This window comes from Otolemur garnettii, unplaced genomic scaffold (assembly GCF_000181295.1).
Source record: "Otolemur garnettii isolate 467f Iridium unplaced genomic scaffold, OtoGar3 scaffold00097, whole genome shotgun sequence".
In the NCBI taxonomy this organism is placed as follows: Eukaryota; Metazoa; Chordata; class Mammalia; order Primates; family Galagidae; genus Otolemur; species Otolemur garnettii.
This window is the reverse complement of record NW_003852492.1, coordinates 194,102-211,620: the sequence shown is the minus strand read 5'-3', so window position 1 is coordinate 211,620 and position 17,519 is coordinate 194,102. Positions and strand designations below refer to the sequence as shown.

Here is a 17,519-nt window from a genome sequence, read left to right as displayed (position 1 = left end):
TATGTGGCTGGTGCCTTAGCTACTTGAGCCACAGGCACCCAGCCCAGTTATGAGATTTTAAAAATTGATTAATTAGGCAATTTAATGATCTCTTAGTATTTTGAGCATTAGCATCCTTGTCCTTGTAATTTATTCCTTTTGTTGCCTTAAAAGTAAATATTTGCTAATCATGAAAGGATATGTTATAGATTTTTGAATTTGGAAATGATAACAGGAATAAAATGCTAAATATACCACCACAGAGAAGTTTGAGAACCAGCATGGTATGATACACATATTCACCTTGGAGTGGGAGAACTTGTTTTAAATTCCGTCTGGCACTTTCTTTCATGACCTTGCCTAGTTTATGGTGTACTCTTTGGATTCCTAAAAAGCTTAAATGTGTTTACTGTTAAATGTATATGTAAACTTCAAACCCAATATGTGGCCTACATGTATTTCTTTTTATTTTAGAATTAAAAAATGGTTATATAAGCATATACAAATTCAGTAATATGTATCCATTAAGTAATATTTATACATATATACCCATTAAAATATGATATAACTAACTATATTACATTTGGTAAGGGAAAAATTGATTTTGTTTATTTGTGTTTTGCTACCACCCCAGGGTTAGCCAAAAGAAGCATGCTGCTTAATCTTCATTTCTGATTAAATGTCCTATAAAAGTAGATTCAGTAATAATTCATTGATTTTTTTTCTTGTAAGTACTTTATTCCACCAGATAATATTCCTGCTCCCTTCTTCTTTTGGATGGGAGGAGAATCTGTATTGATGCTTTAGTGTAAGAACACCCCCCTTCCAAGTTCCTGAAAGAATAGACATAACAAATGAAAACTATTTCGAACACCAGATAAAAATATTAAGCTTGTATTGAAGGAGGGATAGAGTTTGAATTTCATTTGTGGCTTTTTTTAAATTTCTGCTTCTTAAAAGTTGAACGTTATTTTTTGCTGAAGGGAAGCACTCAAGAAGTGCCATTGCCTTCATTTATAAAGTAAGTTACTCTCATACACTGAATCCTATTGGAAAAGGGGAGAGAATTCTTATTTGGAAAGTCATCATCTCCTTTTCATGTTTTTTCATTTTTTACAAGTCACTGTTAAAAAAGCAATTCTCTATTTCTCACTAATAGGTTTTGTATTATAGCTGACTTATACATAAGCATTTTTGTCTGTTCTCCTCTAATTGTTAAGTCCTAATTTAACATGCTATTGCCCTTTTTTTTTTCTTGCAGTTTCTGGCAGGGGCTGGGTTTGAACCTGCCACCTCCGGCATATGGGACCTACTCCTTTGAACCACACGTGCCACCCCCAGATGTTGCCCTTTTTTTTCTTACCCCAGATAGGCTTGTGAGAATTTTACTAGAACTTTTACAAGTGTCAAGAACCCTAACATACATAGAGGAAGTAAGAGATTGCCTTTAAGGCTGGGCCTGGTGGCTCATGCCTGTGATCCTAACACTCTGGGAGGCCAGGGCAGGTGGATTGCCTGAGCTTAGGAGTTTGAGGCCAGCCTGACAAGAGTGAGACCCTATCTCTAAAAATATCCCGGCATTGTGGCGGGTGCCTATAGTTCCAGCTATTTGGGAGGCTGAGGCAATAGAATCGCTTAAACCCAGGAGTTTGAGGCAGCTGTGAGCTATGATGCCACAGCATTCAACCCCAGGGCATAGTGTGAAGCTCTGTCTTTTAAAAAAAAAAGACAGAGAGAGAGATTACTTTTAGAGATGCGGATGAGATGTGTTTAATGTGCTCTTCTTTCTCTCCCCCTTCCCTACTGTCACTTTCTCTCTGTTTCTTTGCACATGGGGAATGTTCTGTTGTAGACTTGGCACCTTATTTTATTTCCGAGCCCCTCTCTGCTATCCAGAAACTTGGTGGACCTGTGGTACTTCATTGTTCTGCCAAACCTGTGACCGCTCATATCTCATGGTTGCATGATGGAAAAAGACTGGATAGAAACACGGAACATATGCAGATTCATCGGGGGACTTTGACGATTTCTTCCCTCAGCCCCCCCCTTTTGGGTTCCTACCAATGCATTGCCAACAACAGTGTCGGTGCAGTTGTGAGTGGCCCCGCAAAGGTATCCACTGCAAGTGAGTTTAATTTTCTCTCTGATATATATGATGTTGCTGTTAGCACTTGCATTTTTGAATAGCGGGAAGAGGACAAGCTTTGGTGTGATGCATGTAGGTGTCCTCACCCCAGCCTTGGCTCTCACTGTGTGACTTGAAAAAGGCACGTGTACCTCTGTGAGCCTGCCTGCGTCATCTTCTGAGGAATAATGTGGAAGTATCTTTTCCTCCTTTTTTTAAAGTTTCACATGACAGTGTTCTAATGTGAATTCGGATACTTTCTTTTTGAATATTTATAAGTCCTTAATATTGATAACAGCAAAGAGGCTGTTGTCTACTTTAAGTCTCAGCTGTTTCGTGCAGTCTCTATCTTTCTTTGTGTCTACTTGCTTTATTTGCCTTGATTATTGAGTGCTTTTAATTTATTTAATTGAAACAGGGCTAAAGAAGCAGGAAAATAATAACTGACTATAAAGAAAGGAATGTTGAGTATTGAACTTACAGAAAATCTGGAATGCGTGGTTTTTCTTTGTAAGTTTGAGCCATTTGCCTTCCAAACGGTGATGGCTTCCAGCAATGGAAAAGTCTTTGTAAGGGCAGCCCCATCTACAGTACAAGCCTGGATTTCCCAGGAGCAGTGAGTTCGTCATAACTGGGAAGAGCCCATGTTTTTGTAGAGCTGTGACCCACAGGTAGCACCAAGACACGCCCTGGAGTGCTGCAGGTCTGTCTGCAGTGAGCTGACACTTGTGTGTTCAGATACTCTAAGTGCTAAATTGCTTTGCTTTTTGATGTCCTGTGTTTATTCCCAGAAACTATTTATTGCAGTGTGAGTAGCTGCTAGTAGAATAAAGATTCATAAAGGAGATCTTAAGGTGGATCCCTTGATGAGGGACTGGGTTGAAAAGATTTATCTTGACAGAATGGAAATAATTATGCTTTATAGCTCTCCTAGATGTGTTAGGAGCAGTTTGTATTTTTATGGTGTCCTGGAAGTGCTAACTTATCAAGAAGGGCACCGTGACTTAGGTTACAGTCTTCAATTATGTTTCCTTGCCCCCACTGCTTTCTGGGATGAAAAGACCACCGCTACCTTGTGGGCTGGCATTGGGGCTGCAAAGACCATACTGCAGATGTTGTTTCTAGTTTTTCAGTTTCCTTTGGAAAAGATAATTCAGATTTGCATTTATCTTCTTATTTATTTCAGTTCTTGGTGATTTTGGTTCATCCACAAACCATGTTATTACAGCAGAAGAAAAAAGTACTGGTTTTATTGGCTGTAGGTTACCGGAGAGTAACCCCAAAGCTGAGGTGCGCTATAAAATCCGGGGAAAATGGCTGAAACATTCCACAGGTGAGACTTTTTATGAAGAGCCAGTAGTGCACACAAAACAGATTAAATAGCCTGCTGTTGAGCTCTGTGTGTCTGGGCCCATGGAAGCAAGAATGTGTGGGATGCATTGTGTCTGCGCTGCAGTCATGGGTTACAGTGAGCAGGTGACCGACCCTCCCTGAGGGCTTCTTCCAGCCCCTGCACAGGTCTAGCTTCTTCACAGAAGGGTGCCTCCATGGGCCTGTCTAAAATGGTGCCTGTCCCTCTGTCCCCTTTTATTTCTTCATAGAATTTATCACACCTGAAATTGTTGTTTGTTTATCTATCACATGCCCCTCTCTGCCAGCCCAGAGTCCCCACTGGAACAATGGCTTTGAGAGTGCAGGGCCTTTGCCTGCTTTCTTCCCTCCTCTATCACTTGTGCCTGGGCCACATCAGCAGAAAACAGCACTTGACATGTATTAGTTGAAAAAGAAAATGAGTGAAGTTGGTGTGACCAGTGCTGCGGTGGGGTTTGCCCAGGTGCTAGCTGTGGTCACTGTGCCTCTGAGCTTCTTACTTTCAGATTCCCCATCTGTTAGGAGAAGGTCTCTGCAAGGCTCAGTTTCATTATGCCAGCACTGTTGAGTTTTTTTTGCTTTTCTGCTTTGACAGTCCCTTTCTTTCATTCAGTGATGTCTCCCTGATTGCTCAGTTCATGTCTGAATGTGAGGTGTAGCTGCTAAGCTTTGTTAGCTTTAGCTGTGGTGCTCGTCACAAAGTGAGAGACCTAACTGAACTGCCTTCCTTCCTCAGAGAATTACTTGATCCTTCCATCAGGGAACCTTCAGATTTTGAATGTATCCTTAGAGGACAAGGGATCATACAAATGTGCAGTTTATAATCCTGTCACACATGAATTAAAAGTTGAACCTATTGGCCACAAGCTGCTTGTTAGTCGTAAGTATTTGGGAGAAAAACAGTAACTAGAAAAGGAAGAGTGTTCAAAATTATTCTTCATAAAATGTCGGAAAGTGAGAGTTTCTTTTTTAAAGATCTTATTTGTTTATCAAAAGAATGCCTTACAAAAAAGTAAATATGTTAATGTATTATAGAATAGCACTGTACGTGTATTAAAATATAACAATTTTATAGGAAGGAATTTTGGTCAAGGTGACAATGAATACATATGGGGAATTTTGTCCTCTGCTCAAATAAGAAGGAATTATAGAGGAAATACAACTTTATTGCAGTGGTGATTAAATTGGTGCTAATTGTAAATTACGAAACAAAGAGATCTCTTTCTTTCAGGTATAATGAAAGTTATTGCTGATTTTTAGATTAAGGTACTTGAGAACTACCAGCAGTCAGGACACAGTGGCAAAGTGGCTCCTGAACCTATTGAGAGTCCTACATTTGCAAATTGCTAATTGGGCTACAAACCAATCCTCCACTAACAAGGGTTTAGCTACTATGTAGGACCTTTCCATATGAAGAGGGATAGATGGGAGCATGGGGATACAGTGGTAGTAAGGGCGAGACTGGAGGCAAACACTTCTGATAATCTTTTGTATCTTTTCCTTTTCCAGGCCTTTCTACAGATAATTTTCACATACTTCACCCCACCCTTTCACAGGCATGGGCTGTTCTTTCCCACAGTCCTGTGACCTTGGAATGTGTGGTGAGTGGGGTCTCAGCTTCTCAGGTGCATTGGCTGAAGAATGGGCTGGCTGTTGCTCCCGGAGGCAGCTGGAGAAGGTTGTATTCCCATCTTGCCACAGACAGCATTGACCCAGCGGACTCTGGAAACTATTCTTGTGTGGTAGGAAATGAGTCTGGAGACGTGAAACAAGTGACTTATGTGATTAATGTACTTGGTAAGATGTTAACTTATCAAATGTTTCTTTCAATCCGAGCCATTTTTCTGGTCTAATGATGTTTGAAGGAAAGATCTGTGTGTGAACTAAAAATGACATTGGAAATATCTAGAAATGTTTACACCTATCGCTGGAACAACCTTCATTTTTTTTGAAGGACTGATGAAGTAGGCTATATTTCTGGATCTCACAGAATATTGCTCATGGAATGTTCTTGGGAACCTCACCCCAACCTAGTTCTGTGGCACAGCTTGTTTCCCCTCTTCATGACATGGAGGAAGGAAAGTGGAAGTCAGCAGAATGGGAGCTGCTTGGGTGTCTCTGTGTGTAGTATCCAGTAGCATAACTGAGGGTACTGGCCAGGCCTGGTGGCTCACACCTGTAGCTCTAGCTCTCTGGGAGGCTGAGGCAGAAGGATTGCTTGAGGCCAGGACCATTGCTTCAAGACCAGCTTGAGCGAAATGAGACCTCATCTCTATTAAAAAAATAGAAAAATTAGCCAGTCACTGTAGCAGGCATCTGTAGTCCCAGCTATTGGGGAGGCCATGGTACTCTAGCCTGGGCAACATAATGAGACTGTCTCCAAAAAAAAAAAAAAAAAAATTAGTACTGACTAGAAAGGCTATCCTCAAAAAGAAATCTGTTTTATTTTCCCTTTTGGGATATTTTCACCTATGTCTGACTCATGAAATAGGCTTTATTTCTACTCACATTTCTATATTTTTAACCAGCTACCTATCTCACAATTGTGTGTAACAGCAGAAAATGTTTTCCTTTATCAAAACAGGATTTCTATGAAAACCAGAAAATAATGGGTAGGAACTGATTTCACAGTAAACTGAGTTTTTATAAGCCCTTGGCATGTGTTTGTTTACACCCATTGCCTGATACAGGTTACCAACACTAGAATTAATGTCTGTGTGGCAAGTGGGCTTTAAAATTCAGTGATAATCAGATCTGGATTAATATGCATAATTATTTAATTCAGGCATATACTACAGATGTCAATAAATGACTTACATTGGTGGGTACAGATTGACTTTATAGATCCTGAAAGATGGTCCTCCCCTTATATGCATTTAAAAGCAGGATTGACCATAACAATAATTTAACCTCTGAAGAAATAATTCTGTTTTGAGTCTGTTTAATGTGAAATCCAGAGAAACATTTTTTTTTAATTTGAAGCTAATCACTTGAACGCTAGGAGAAGCCCCCAGGATTAGAAACTATTTGTGTGTGTATGTTCCTGTGTGTTTTGGGGAATTAAGTGGGTGGAGCCATTTGTGAAAGGTTTATTAGTAACATATGGTTCATCGTATTAGTGGAAAGTTAAAATGCATTCCTAATTTTTTCTGATGACCACAGCAGACAGAAGAATGTGAACAGACAACTTGATTTCAACTAGGTACTGGTAGAGAGATTTTGTATGACTTATACGATCATTTAAAAAGTGTATCTTGAGGTGCAGGGTTTAATTTGTATGTTTTATTTTCAGAACATGCTTCAATTTCTAAAGGACTGCAGGACCAGATTGTGCCTCTAGGTACCACAGTACACTTCACCTGTGATGTTCGTGGGAACTCAGTCCCCAACCTTACCTGGTTCCATAATGCTCAGCCTGTTCATCCTGCCCCACGACATCTAACTGCAGGAAACAGGCTGAAAATTAGTGGCATCACTGCAGAAGATAGTGGGCTGTATCAGTGTGTAGCAGATAACGGGATTGGATTTATGCAGTCTACTGGAAGACTTGAAATTCAAAAAGGTAGGGTTTCAGTTCATGTCATCATAGAAAGTTTTATTTTACAGAGAGGCTTTTGTTCTGGTTAAAAATGAAGTCATTTTTACTAAAAAAATATTGTCCTATCATTGTGCAAGTCAAAGGCCAAACTTAAGGATCCAGAAGGCCAAATGTGGCCTTAATGCTACAGATTCTCCACCCCTGGACTAGCTGCTCATTGATGCCCATTTTTGACCTTGGTTATTATAAACAGCTTATAGTGAATGCCCTTCTACAAAGAGTATTTTATACATGTGTGAGTATCTTTATAAAAGAAATTCCAGGAATGAACTTGTAGGATAAAACCATATACATGTTGGTAATTTGGGTAGATATTACTGAATTAATTTCTATAGTTAATTATTAGTTTACAGTCCCATCAGCAACATATAACACAGCCTGTTTCCTCGTACCCTCACCAACCCAGGGTATTTGTTTTATCTTTGCCAGTCTGATGGATAAAAAAGGAAGTGCTTTTCAATCTCTATTTCTTTTTTTACAAGTAATGTTGGGCATCTTTTCATATGTATTTGAGCCATTTGAATTTGCATTCCTGTGCATTAACTGTTTATTGCGTTTTGCCCATTTAAAATTAGATTATTGGTCTTTTTATTTATGGGATTTCTTATATGTTAGGGAAATTAATGATTGGTCTATGATATGAGCTATAAATATTTCAAATTTCAGAGAATCAGTCAGATACAGACCACATTGTCTGACCTTGCTGCAATTAATTTAAAGGTTAATAATAAAAACATAATTGAAAAATCGACATGTACTTAGAAATTTAAAGTTATACTTTTCTTTTCTTTCTTTCTTTTTTTTTTTTTTTTGAGACAGAATCTTACTGTGTTGCCCTTGGTAGATTGCTGTGGTGTCACAGCTTACAGCAGCCTTAAACTCTTGGGCTTAAGTGATTCTCTTGCCTCAGCCTCCCAAGTAGCTGGGACTACAGGGGCCCACCCCAACGCCCGGCTATTTTTTGTTGCAGTTGTCATTGTTGTGTTAGCTGGCCCTGGGCCAGGTTTGAGTCCACCAGCCTTGGTGTATGTGGCTGGCGCCATAAGCACTGTGCTATGTGTAGTTTTGGTTTTTTTTTTTGCAGTTTTTGGCTGGGGCCGGTTTTGAACCCGCCACCTTCGGTATATGGGGCCAGCGCCCTACTCCTTTGAGCTACAGGCACCACCCCATAACCACTGTGCTATGGATGGGCACCCAGTCTAAAGTTATACTTTTCGATAGTTGGGTCAGAAAAGGAATCATAATGAAAATTTAAAATGCTTTGAACTGAATGATAATGAAAATGCTACAGATCAAGTTTTGTGAGAGGGCAAAAATGGAATTTAGAAGGAAATGTATAGACTCTTATGGTTGTAAAAGAAAACGAATAAGACCAAAAATTAGTGAGGAAAGTAAAAGAATAACAGAATAAATTTGTAGAAAGCAGAAGAAAGATAATAAAAATAAGGTCAGAAAACAATTGAATAGAAAATAAAGATAAAATATAGAAGATAAATGAAGATAGAAGTTGGTTCTTTATAAAGAAATAAAATGAACAAATCTTTGCAAAATTGATCAAGAGAAAAGAAAGCAGGCACAAATAAACAATATTAGGAATAAAGGGGTGTTAAGTGCAAGCTTTATACCATGTAGAAATTAAAAATACTAAGATTATGGTAAACTTTGACAATAATTTACAAATACAGACAGAAATAGACAAATTCTGAGGAAAAATATAACTTAGCAATGCTGACTTAAAAGAAATAAAAAGGCTTAACAGTCCTACACCTATGAAAAAATTGAATTAGGAGTTAAAAATCTTCCCACAAAGAAAACATCAGGCCAGATGGTTTTATGGAAGTTCTACCAAACTTGCGAATAACAGAGTATTCCAAATGTTTTACAGACTCATCCAGAGAAAAGAAAAAGATGAAAACTCTCTAATCTTGATTCTAAAATCACCAAAGGGTAGCACAAGAAAGGAAAATTAAAGACCAATCTTGTTTATGAACATGGAGGTAAAAATCCTTAATAAAATATTAGCGAGCTAGGAATAAAATAATACATCTTGACCAAGTAATTATTCCAGGAATCCATCAGAAAATTTTAAGTGTCATGCATCCTATTTAATGAATAAAGAAGAAAGTGATATGGTTAGCTCACTAGAGGGCAGAAATACATTGGATTTAATTCAGCATCCATGCTAGACAATCAGAAATGACAAGGAACTTTCTTAACTTAGTAAAAAGTTTCTATCAAGAACTTTAGAGGAATATCACTTTTAATGGTGAAGTGTGAGAAGCACTTTCTCTAACCTTTCTTCTCATCATTATACTGGAGATCATAACACAGAAAGACATAAAAAGAAATAAGAAGGGACCCCAATTGTCATTAATTTATAACTGAAATGATTGTTAACATAGAATATCCTAAATAGTTTGCTATTATTATGATTATATATCTTATTATCAGAAGTGAAGACCAATGAATAAGAATCAATTGCCAGATGGCGCCTGTGGCTCAGTGAGTAGGTTGCTAGCCCCATATACCAAGGGTGGCAGGTTCAAACCCAGCACTGGCCAAACTGCAACAACAAAAAAAATAGCCAGGCATTGTGGCGAATGCCTGTGGTTGCAGCTACTCGGGAGGCTGAGGCAAGAGAATTGCCTAAGCCCAAGAGCTGGAGGTTGCTGTGAGCTCTGACGCCATGGCACTCTACCGAGGGCAACAAAGTGAGACTCTGTCTCTAAAAAAAAAAAAAAAAAAGAATCAATTGCCTTTCTATATGCCAGCAACAAACAGAAAATACAATTTAAAAATCACTTTTTAGTATTAGCAACAGGAAAGCAGATCCACTTATATAGGAAGATATACCAGTTCATTGATACCAAAATTCAGTATCATGTGGTTATCTGGTCTTTCAAAAAATTTTCTATAAATTCATTTAATTCCAATTAAAATCCCATCACAATATTTTGAGGACCTCGACAAATTGATTCTGAAATTTATATGGATGACTTCACTGGCAGTCTCAGTAACGACAGCCATTAAAGAAGATGGAGACTTTATGTCTTCTGTATTTACCTGAGTGGAGTTAGAACACATTCCTCTTAGTAAAGTGTTACAAGAATGGAAAAGCAAGCATCCAGTGTACTCAATACTAATGTGAAGCCAGTAGAGAAACTAACACGTGCCCACACAAGAAAAAAACTCAATTCAAGTTGGAGGGAGAGGGGAAAAGGGAGGGGGTGGGGGAGCTTGCTTCTAACAGGCACAATGTAAGGGTATGTGGCACACCTTCTGGGTGTGGGTACAACTACAACAGGGATCATACCTAACAAATGCAAACATTGTAACCTAATCATGTGTACCTTCATATTAATCTGAAATTAAAAAAAAATTTATATGGATGACCAGAGGCCCCCCAAAAGCTAAGACACTCTGAAGGAAGAAGGAAAAGAATACAGAGACTTGATTTCAATGTACATAAGATCTGTACTAATTAAGAAAGTATCTTGTTGGTCCAGGAACAGGTAGACTCTTGGAACATTGTAGAGACTGCCAAAAAGACATTTGCACCCAGGGACTTGACTGGACTGGCATTGCAGATCACCACCAGAGGGATTTCTACTTTACGTTTTGATGTGGGATAACTGGCTATCAAAATGGAGGAGAAAACGAAATTAAATTTTTTTTTCTTTTTTATTGTTTGGGATTCATTGAGGGTACAAAGAACTAGGTTATACTGATTGCTTTTGTTAGGTAAAGTCCCTCTTGTAATTGTGTCCCACCCCCAAGAGGTGTGTCATGCACCATGATCCCAACCCCTCCTTCTTCCCTTCTCTCTGTTCCCTCATTCCCCTACCCTCTACCTTGTATTAGATCATCTGCCTTCATATTAGATTTGAGTACATGGGATTCTTGCTTCTCCATTCTTGTGATGCTTCACTAAGAAGAATGTGTTCCACCTCCATCCAGGTTAGTAAAAAAGCTATAAAATCTCCATCTTTTGGGAGGCTGAATACTATTTCATGGTATACATATATCACAGCTTGTTAATCCATTCCTAAGGTGGTAGGCATTTAGGTTGTTTCTACATTTTGGTGATTATAAATGGAGCTGCGATAAACAGTCTAATGCAGATATCCTTATGATAAAATGATTTTTTTTTCTTCTGACAATATACCCAGCAAAAGGATTGCAGGATCAAATGACAAGTGTAGTTTCAGTTCTTTGAGGATTCTCCATACTTCCTTTTTTTCTTCTGACAAGATACCCAGTAATAGGATTGCAGGATCAAATGACAAGTGTATGTTGAGTCTTTGAGGATTCTCCATACTTCCTTCCAAAAATGTTGTTTTAGTTTGCAGTCCCACCAGCAAAGTAAAAGTGTTTCCTTCTCTCCACATCCACACCAGCATCTGCAGCTTTGAGACTTTGTGATGTGGGCCATTCTAACTGGGGTTAGGTGATATCTCAGGGTGGTTTTGATTTGCATTCTCAGATGGTTTGGGACAATGAGCATTTTTTCATACATTTGTTAGCCATTCATCTATCTTCCTTAGAGAAGGTTCTCTTCATGTCGCTTGCCCTGCCCAGTGATGGATGGGATTGATAGCTCTTTTTATATTGCTTAATGAGTTCTCTGTAGATCCTGGTTAGCAAGCCTTGGTCTGATTTAGAATATGCAAATATCTTTTCCATTCTGAAGGTTGTTTGCTTTGGTTGCTGTCTCCTTAGCTGTACAAAAGCTTTTCAGTTAGTTAAGTCCCATTTATTTTTTCTTTGTTGTTGCAATTGCCACAGAAGTCTTCATAAAATCTTTCCTCAGGTCAATATCTTCAAGTATTTTCCCTATACTTTCTTCAAGGATTTTTATAGTTTCATGCCTTAGATTTAAGTCTTTTATCCATCTTGAATCAATGTTTTAAGTGGTAGAAGGTGTGGATCCAGTTTCAGTCTTTTACATGTGGTTACCCAGGTCTCCCAACACCATTTATTGAATAGGGGTTCTTTTCCCCATTGTATGTTCTTGTTTGGTTTATCAAAAATCAGGTTGCTGTAAGATGTTAGTTTCATCTCCTGGTTTTCTATTTGCTTCCAAATATCTATGTCTCTACTTTTGTGCCAACAGCATACTGTTTTGATCACGATGGCCTTGCAGTACAGCCTAAAGTCTGGTAGGCTGATGCCCTCGGTTTTGTTTTTATTACTGAGGAATGCCTTGGCTATATGGGATTTTTTTCTGGTTTCATACAAAACAAAGAATTATTTTTTTCCAAATCTTGAAAGTATGATGTTGATATTTTAATGGGGATTGCATTGAATCTGTAGATTGCTTTGGGTAGTATAGAAATTTTTAACAATGTTGATTCTTCCCAGCCAGGAGCATGATACCTTCTTCCATTTGTTAATATCTTCTGTTGTTTCTTTTCTTAGGGTTTCATAATTTTCTTTGTAGAGTACTTCACTTCTTTTGTTATGTATATTCCTAGGTATTTCATTTTTATTTTTTAAGCTATTGTGAAGGGAACTGTGTCATTGATTTGCTTCTGAACTTGGCTGTTATCGGCATATATGAAGGCTACTGATTTGTGGACATTGATTTTATATCCTGAGACATTACTATATTTTTTTAATACTTCCAGGAATCTTGTGGTTAAGTCTTTGGGGTTCTCTAAGTATAAGATCATATCATCAGCAAAGAGGGAGAGTTTGACCTCATCTGCCCCCATTTGGATGCCCTTTATTTCCTTTTCTTACCTGATTGCATTGCCTAGAACTTCAAGTACTATGTTGAATAGTAGTGACGATAGAACAGTGGTTCTCAACCTGTGGGTTGCGACCCACAGGAACTGTATTAAAGGCTTGAGAATCACTGCGATAGAGGACAACCTTGTCTGGTTTCAGTTCGAAGTGGAAAAGCTTTCAATTTTACTCTGTTCAGCCTAATGTTAGCTGTGGGTTTGTTGCAGATGGCTTTGATCAGTTTAAGAAATGTGCCCACCCATGCCAATATTCTTTAGTGTTCTAATTAGAAAAGGATGATGAATTTTATCGAATTCTTTTCTGGATCTATTGAGAGGATTGTATGGTCTTTGTTTTTGCTTCTGTTGATATGGTGAATTATGTTTATGGACTTGTGTATGTTAAACCAGCCTTGCATCTCTGGGATGAAGCCTACTTGATTGTGATGTATAATTTATTTTTAATTTGTAGCTGTAATCTATTGGCTAAGATTTTATTGAGAGTTTTTGCATCTATATTCATTAGTGAAATTCTCCTTTTTAGTTGCATCTATATTCATTAGTCTGAAATTCTCCTTTTTAGTTGGGTCTTTTCCTGCTTTTGGTATCAGGGTGATGTTTGCTTTGTAGAACATATTAGGGGAGATTCCTTCCTTCTCAATTTTTTGGAATTATTTCTGCAGTTTGGGAATAAGCTGTTCTTTGAAGGTTTGATAGGATTCTGGTATGAAGCCATCTGCTCCAGGGCATTTTTTTTGTTAAGAGATTTTTTTTTATTATTTCTTCAATTTCAGTGCTTGAAATTGGTCTATTCAAGATACCTATTTCTTTTTGTAAGTCTAGGGAGAGGGTACAATTCCAGATATAGATCCATTTCCTTCACATTGTCAAATTTCTGGGCATAGAGTTTCTTGTAGTACTCAGAGATGGTCTCTTGTATCTCTGTGGCATCTGTTGTTATTTCCCCTTTATTGTTTCTGATTGAGGTTATTAGAAATTTTACTTTTCTGTTTCTAGTTAATCTGGCCAAAGGTTTATCAATTTTATTTTTTTTAAAAAACCAACTTTTTTTTTTATTAATTTTCTGAATGATTGTTTTCAATTTCATTAATCTCTGATTTAATTTTGGCTATTTCTTTTCTTTGCTGGCTTTGGGATTAGATTGTTCTTCTTTTTCCAATTCCATAAGATGGTTCATGACTTTGTTCATGCATTCTCTGTTTTTCGAATGTAGATATCTAATGCAATATGTTTCCCTCTTAAAACTGCTATGGCTTTATCCTGTAGGTTTTGGCAACTTATGTCTTCATTATTGTTATGTTTTTGAGGAATTTAACAATTTCCTCCTTTTTCTCTTTCTGAACCAAACTATCACTCAGGATAAAGTTGTTTAATTCTGAAATTAAATTTCTAACTCACGTAGAATATAAACATAAATTTCAGGTAGACTAAAGACCTAAATGTGAAAGACAAAATGGAAGGATTTTTGAGTATTGACGAATATATGATCTTTAAAAAGTTTTAAAACTTTTTAATAAAACATTTAAAAAAGTGCTAATTGAAAAAAGATTTGACAACATTGAAGCAAAAACATCTTCATTATTAAAAATATCATCCAAAACTGAAAAGAAAAGCAATGAGCTAAGAGGGGATACGTAACTGAATAAAAGAACAGTGTCTACTGTACATAAAGAACTCTGTACCATCACAAAAAAGATAAAATAACCCAGTAGAAAAACTGACCAAAGGCATTTCACAGAGGAGGAGGAGAAATATGAATGGCACAGAATCACTCAAAAAGATGTGCAACCTCACTAGTGCCCAGGAAAATGCAGATTCTGACCAGTGAGATACCATTTTACACTCAGGTTGGCAAAAATTCAGAAATCTGATATCAGTGGCTGGTTTTGTCAGACATGGGAAGTAGGACTAAAGAAAAGGAAAGACACCAGCCTGAGCCAGAGGAAGACCTCATCTCTAAAAGTAGCCGGGCATTATGGCAGGTGCCTGTAATCCCAGCTACTTGAAAGCCTGAGGCAAGAGAATTGCTTAAGCCCCAGAGTTTGAGGTTGCTGTGAGTTATGACACCATGGCATTCTACCAAGGGTGACAAAGTGAGACTCTGTCTCAAAAAGAGAAAAAAAAGAAAAAAGACAGACACGCTGGAGGAAATGTCATTCCCTTTATACCACCATAGACTCACTTAAAAATACCTCCTGATAATTCCAGGACCACAAGGAAAGGCTTGGCTGCCACTTTAATTTGGAAAAAAAAAATTTCTAAACAAGAAGAACTTTGTAAGAAATATATGTATCAATTTGTATTTAGAAAAGTTTTTTCTCTCAGGCTTTTTATAATCAGATTCCTGCCCTCATGCCCCTAACTCCCTCAAAACCCTCTAATTGACCATTTTCTTGAAGGAATTATTATCTAGTTTCATACTTTATACCCTTTCATGTTGAAGTATGAGTTTTCAGCTGTGTATGTTTTATCTTTACAGTGGTCAAATGTTGTAGTATACCTATTGGAAAGCTCTTAGAAGATTTCTTTATGTATATCCCTCTCTTTCTGAAGGATAAGAAATCTATATAGGAAATGCCTAGGGGTCCACAACTATGAGAAATTCTATTTTTTGTTGACAGTTTTACTTGGTGAAAGTTGAGATGAGAAAAGAACTTACAAGGAGGGAGGTATCTTGGTTTGATCCTTACTATTAGGTCTATTCAACAGGATGAGATTATTTTGCACTATAGATAGTATAATGTTCTTAATTTTTTGTATGCAAATTACTTTTTTAACAGACAATGAATTCCAGCCAGTTATAATTACAGTGCCAGCTAGTGCAAAGGTGGCCGGTGGAGACTTTGTCACTTTGTCCTGCAATGCCACAGGGGTGCCAGTGCCAGTCATCCGCTGGTATGACGCCTGTGGATTGATATCCAGCTGTCCTTCTCATGTCCTTAGATCTAAATCCCAGAAATCACACTTAGTGGGACCAGGGGGCTCACACCTGGAGCCTGTCCCTGTCGCCCTGTCCTGGGCTGGTTCCAGCACTCTCTACATTCAGGCTGTTGCCCAGGAGCATGCTGGGAAGTATGTGTGTGAGGCTGCGAATGAGCATGGCACTGCACGGTCTGAAGTGCTCCTTATGGCTGGTGAGTGCTGTTGTTGTGCCCTCTTAGTTGCATAATTTCTTTTTACAATAGGGGATGAAGTGATTTGAAATACGTTATTTTAATGAATCTAGCAATCTTTAAATTTATTATTTTCCTGATGACAGTGAAACGTAGAACTGTATTTGTTGGTATTTGGCTTCATGTAAATTAGATAAAACTTGGTCTCCATTTCTGATGTGCTTTTAAGCTCACTGTCACATAGAAAGCTCTCATTTGGGAGCAAGTTCAAAATACAGTCTGTTTTGGGAGTAATGCTTTTTGGTTTTCTAGCTACTGAAAATGGCATTGTAGATGTTTTTCTTACGTGAGCCCTATAGTATTCAGAGTCTAAAAGGTTGACTTCATGGAGAAAGCAGAGTCATGGTATCAGATGTAACCTGTGCGTATTCCCCCATTTTAACCAACATTATTTTTCTAAAGGGATGTATAATATGATGAGTTAAAAGCTTCCTATACTTTTTTTTTTTAAGAGACAGAGTCTCACTCTTTTGCCCTCCATAGAGTGCTATGCATCACAGCTCACAGCAACCTCAGAATCCTGAGCTTAAGTGATCCTCTTGCCTCAGCCTCCCAAGTAGCTAGGACTATAGGCGCCTACTACCACACCCTGCTAGTTTTGTATTTTTAGAGATGGGGTCTCACTCTTGCTCAGACTGATCTTGAACTCTTGAGCTGAAGGGATCCACCTGCCTTGGCTTCCCACAATGTTAGGATTATAGGTGTGAACCACCGTGCCTGGCCCTTTATGTAATTTTTAAATATCGATATCAGAAAGAGGAAAATGGGCTCCAGGCCCTGGGTAAACCCTCCCCTTCACTCCATGGTGAAAGTAGTTCTCTGCCTAGTTCCCCTTGGTCTTCTTGCCTGGCCCATCCTCTGCAGTCTCAGCTACAGTACCAGGGTATGGGTACCTTAGCCAGAGCAGTGCCAGCCAGTGACCAGGCAGAGGAGTGATGGTTGAAATAGAAGAGTTTGGATGTGCAGTCTCCTGTTTCCCTTTATATGCAAATCACGACTCTGTCACCGTGGATGGATCTAGAGGCTGGAAGGGGAGCAGGGAAGGCCAGTGCTCTCATCTGTGCCCCTGGGCTCCTCTGTGAACATTAGAGGCGGGGTGCTGTGGAGGTTCAGCATGCAGGTTGTGTCAGAAATTTGGCCTTGCCACTTAGGGACTGTGTAACCAGGACAAATTCTCTGTGCTTGTTTCCTCATCTGTGTGGCAGGTGTTGTGACAGTGCCCTGCTCATAGGGTTAATGTGAAAATCAAGTTAAGACATACAAAAGGGCTTAGAATGGTGTCTGGCAATAGAAAGCCTTCCATTACACACTATCAGGTTATGATTCTTACAATCCAGTTATTATTAAGTTGCAATGAGCCCTTGTGGTGGTGTTTAGGGAAAGAAGACATAGTTACTGATTTCTACTAACCTTAAGTATTCTCAAGTCAGGAAAGTAGTTGAGTGTGGCATCTGTTCATACATATATGTGAACATGTGTGTGCATGTACATGTGTGTGCTTATATGTATCTATTCTTCCAGGTAAA

At 38.4% G+C, this 17,519-nt stretch overlaps 1 protein-coding gene across 5 annotated transcripts in view; it reads left to right on the top strand.

Annotated features, from left to right (window-relative positions):
* Positions 1-17,519, top strand: part of CDON (cell adhesion associated, oncogene regulated) — a 100,740-nt gene that overhangs the window by 36,177 nt on the left and 47,044 nt on the right. For 3 of the 5 annotated variants that reach the window (XM_023516772.1, XM_023516771.1, XM_023516773.1), the window contains exons 3-7: positions 1,832-2,104; positions 3,291-3,437; positions 4,212-4,355; positions 4,985-5,272; positions 6,768-7,037. In XM_023516772.1, coding sequence (XP_023372540.1) covers positions 1,832-2,104; positions 3,291-3,437; positions 4,212-4,355; positions 4,985-5,272; positions 6,768-7,037 — 1,122 coding nt within the window. Of the gene's footprint in view, positions 1-1,827; positions 2,105-3,290; positions 3,438-4,211; positions 4,356-4,984; positions 5,273-6,767; positions 7,038-15,600; positions 15,955-17,519 lie in introns of those variants that run through there. The other 2 variants (XM_003795925.3, XM_023516774.1) reach the window with 2 other exon arrangements.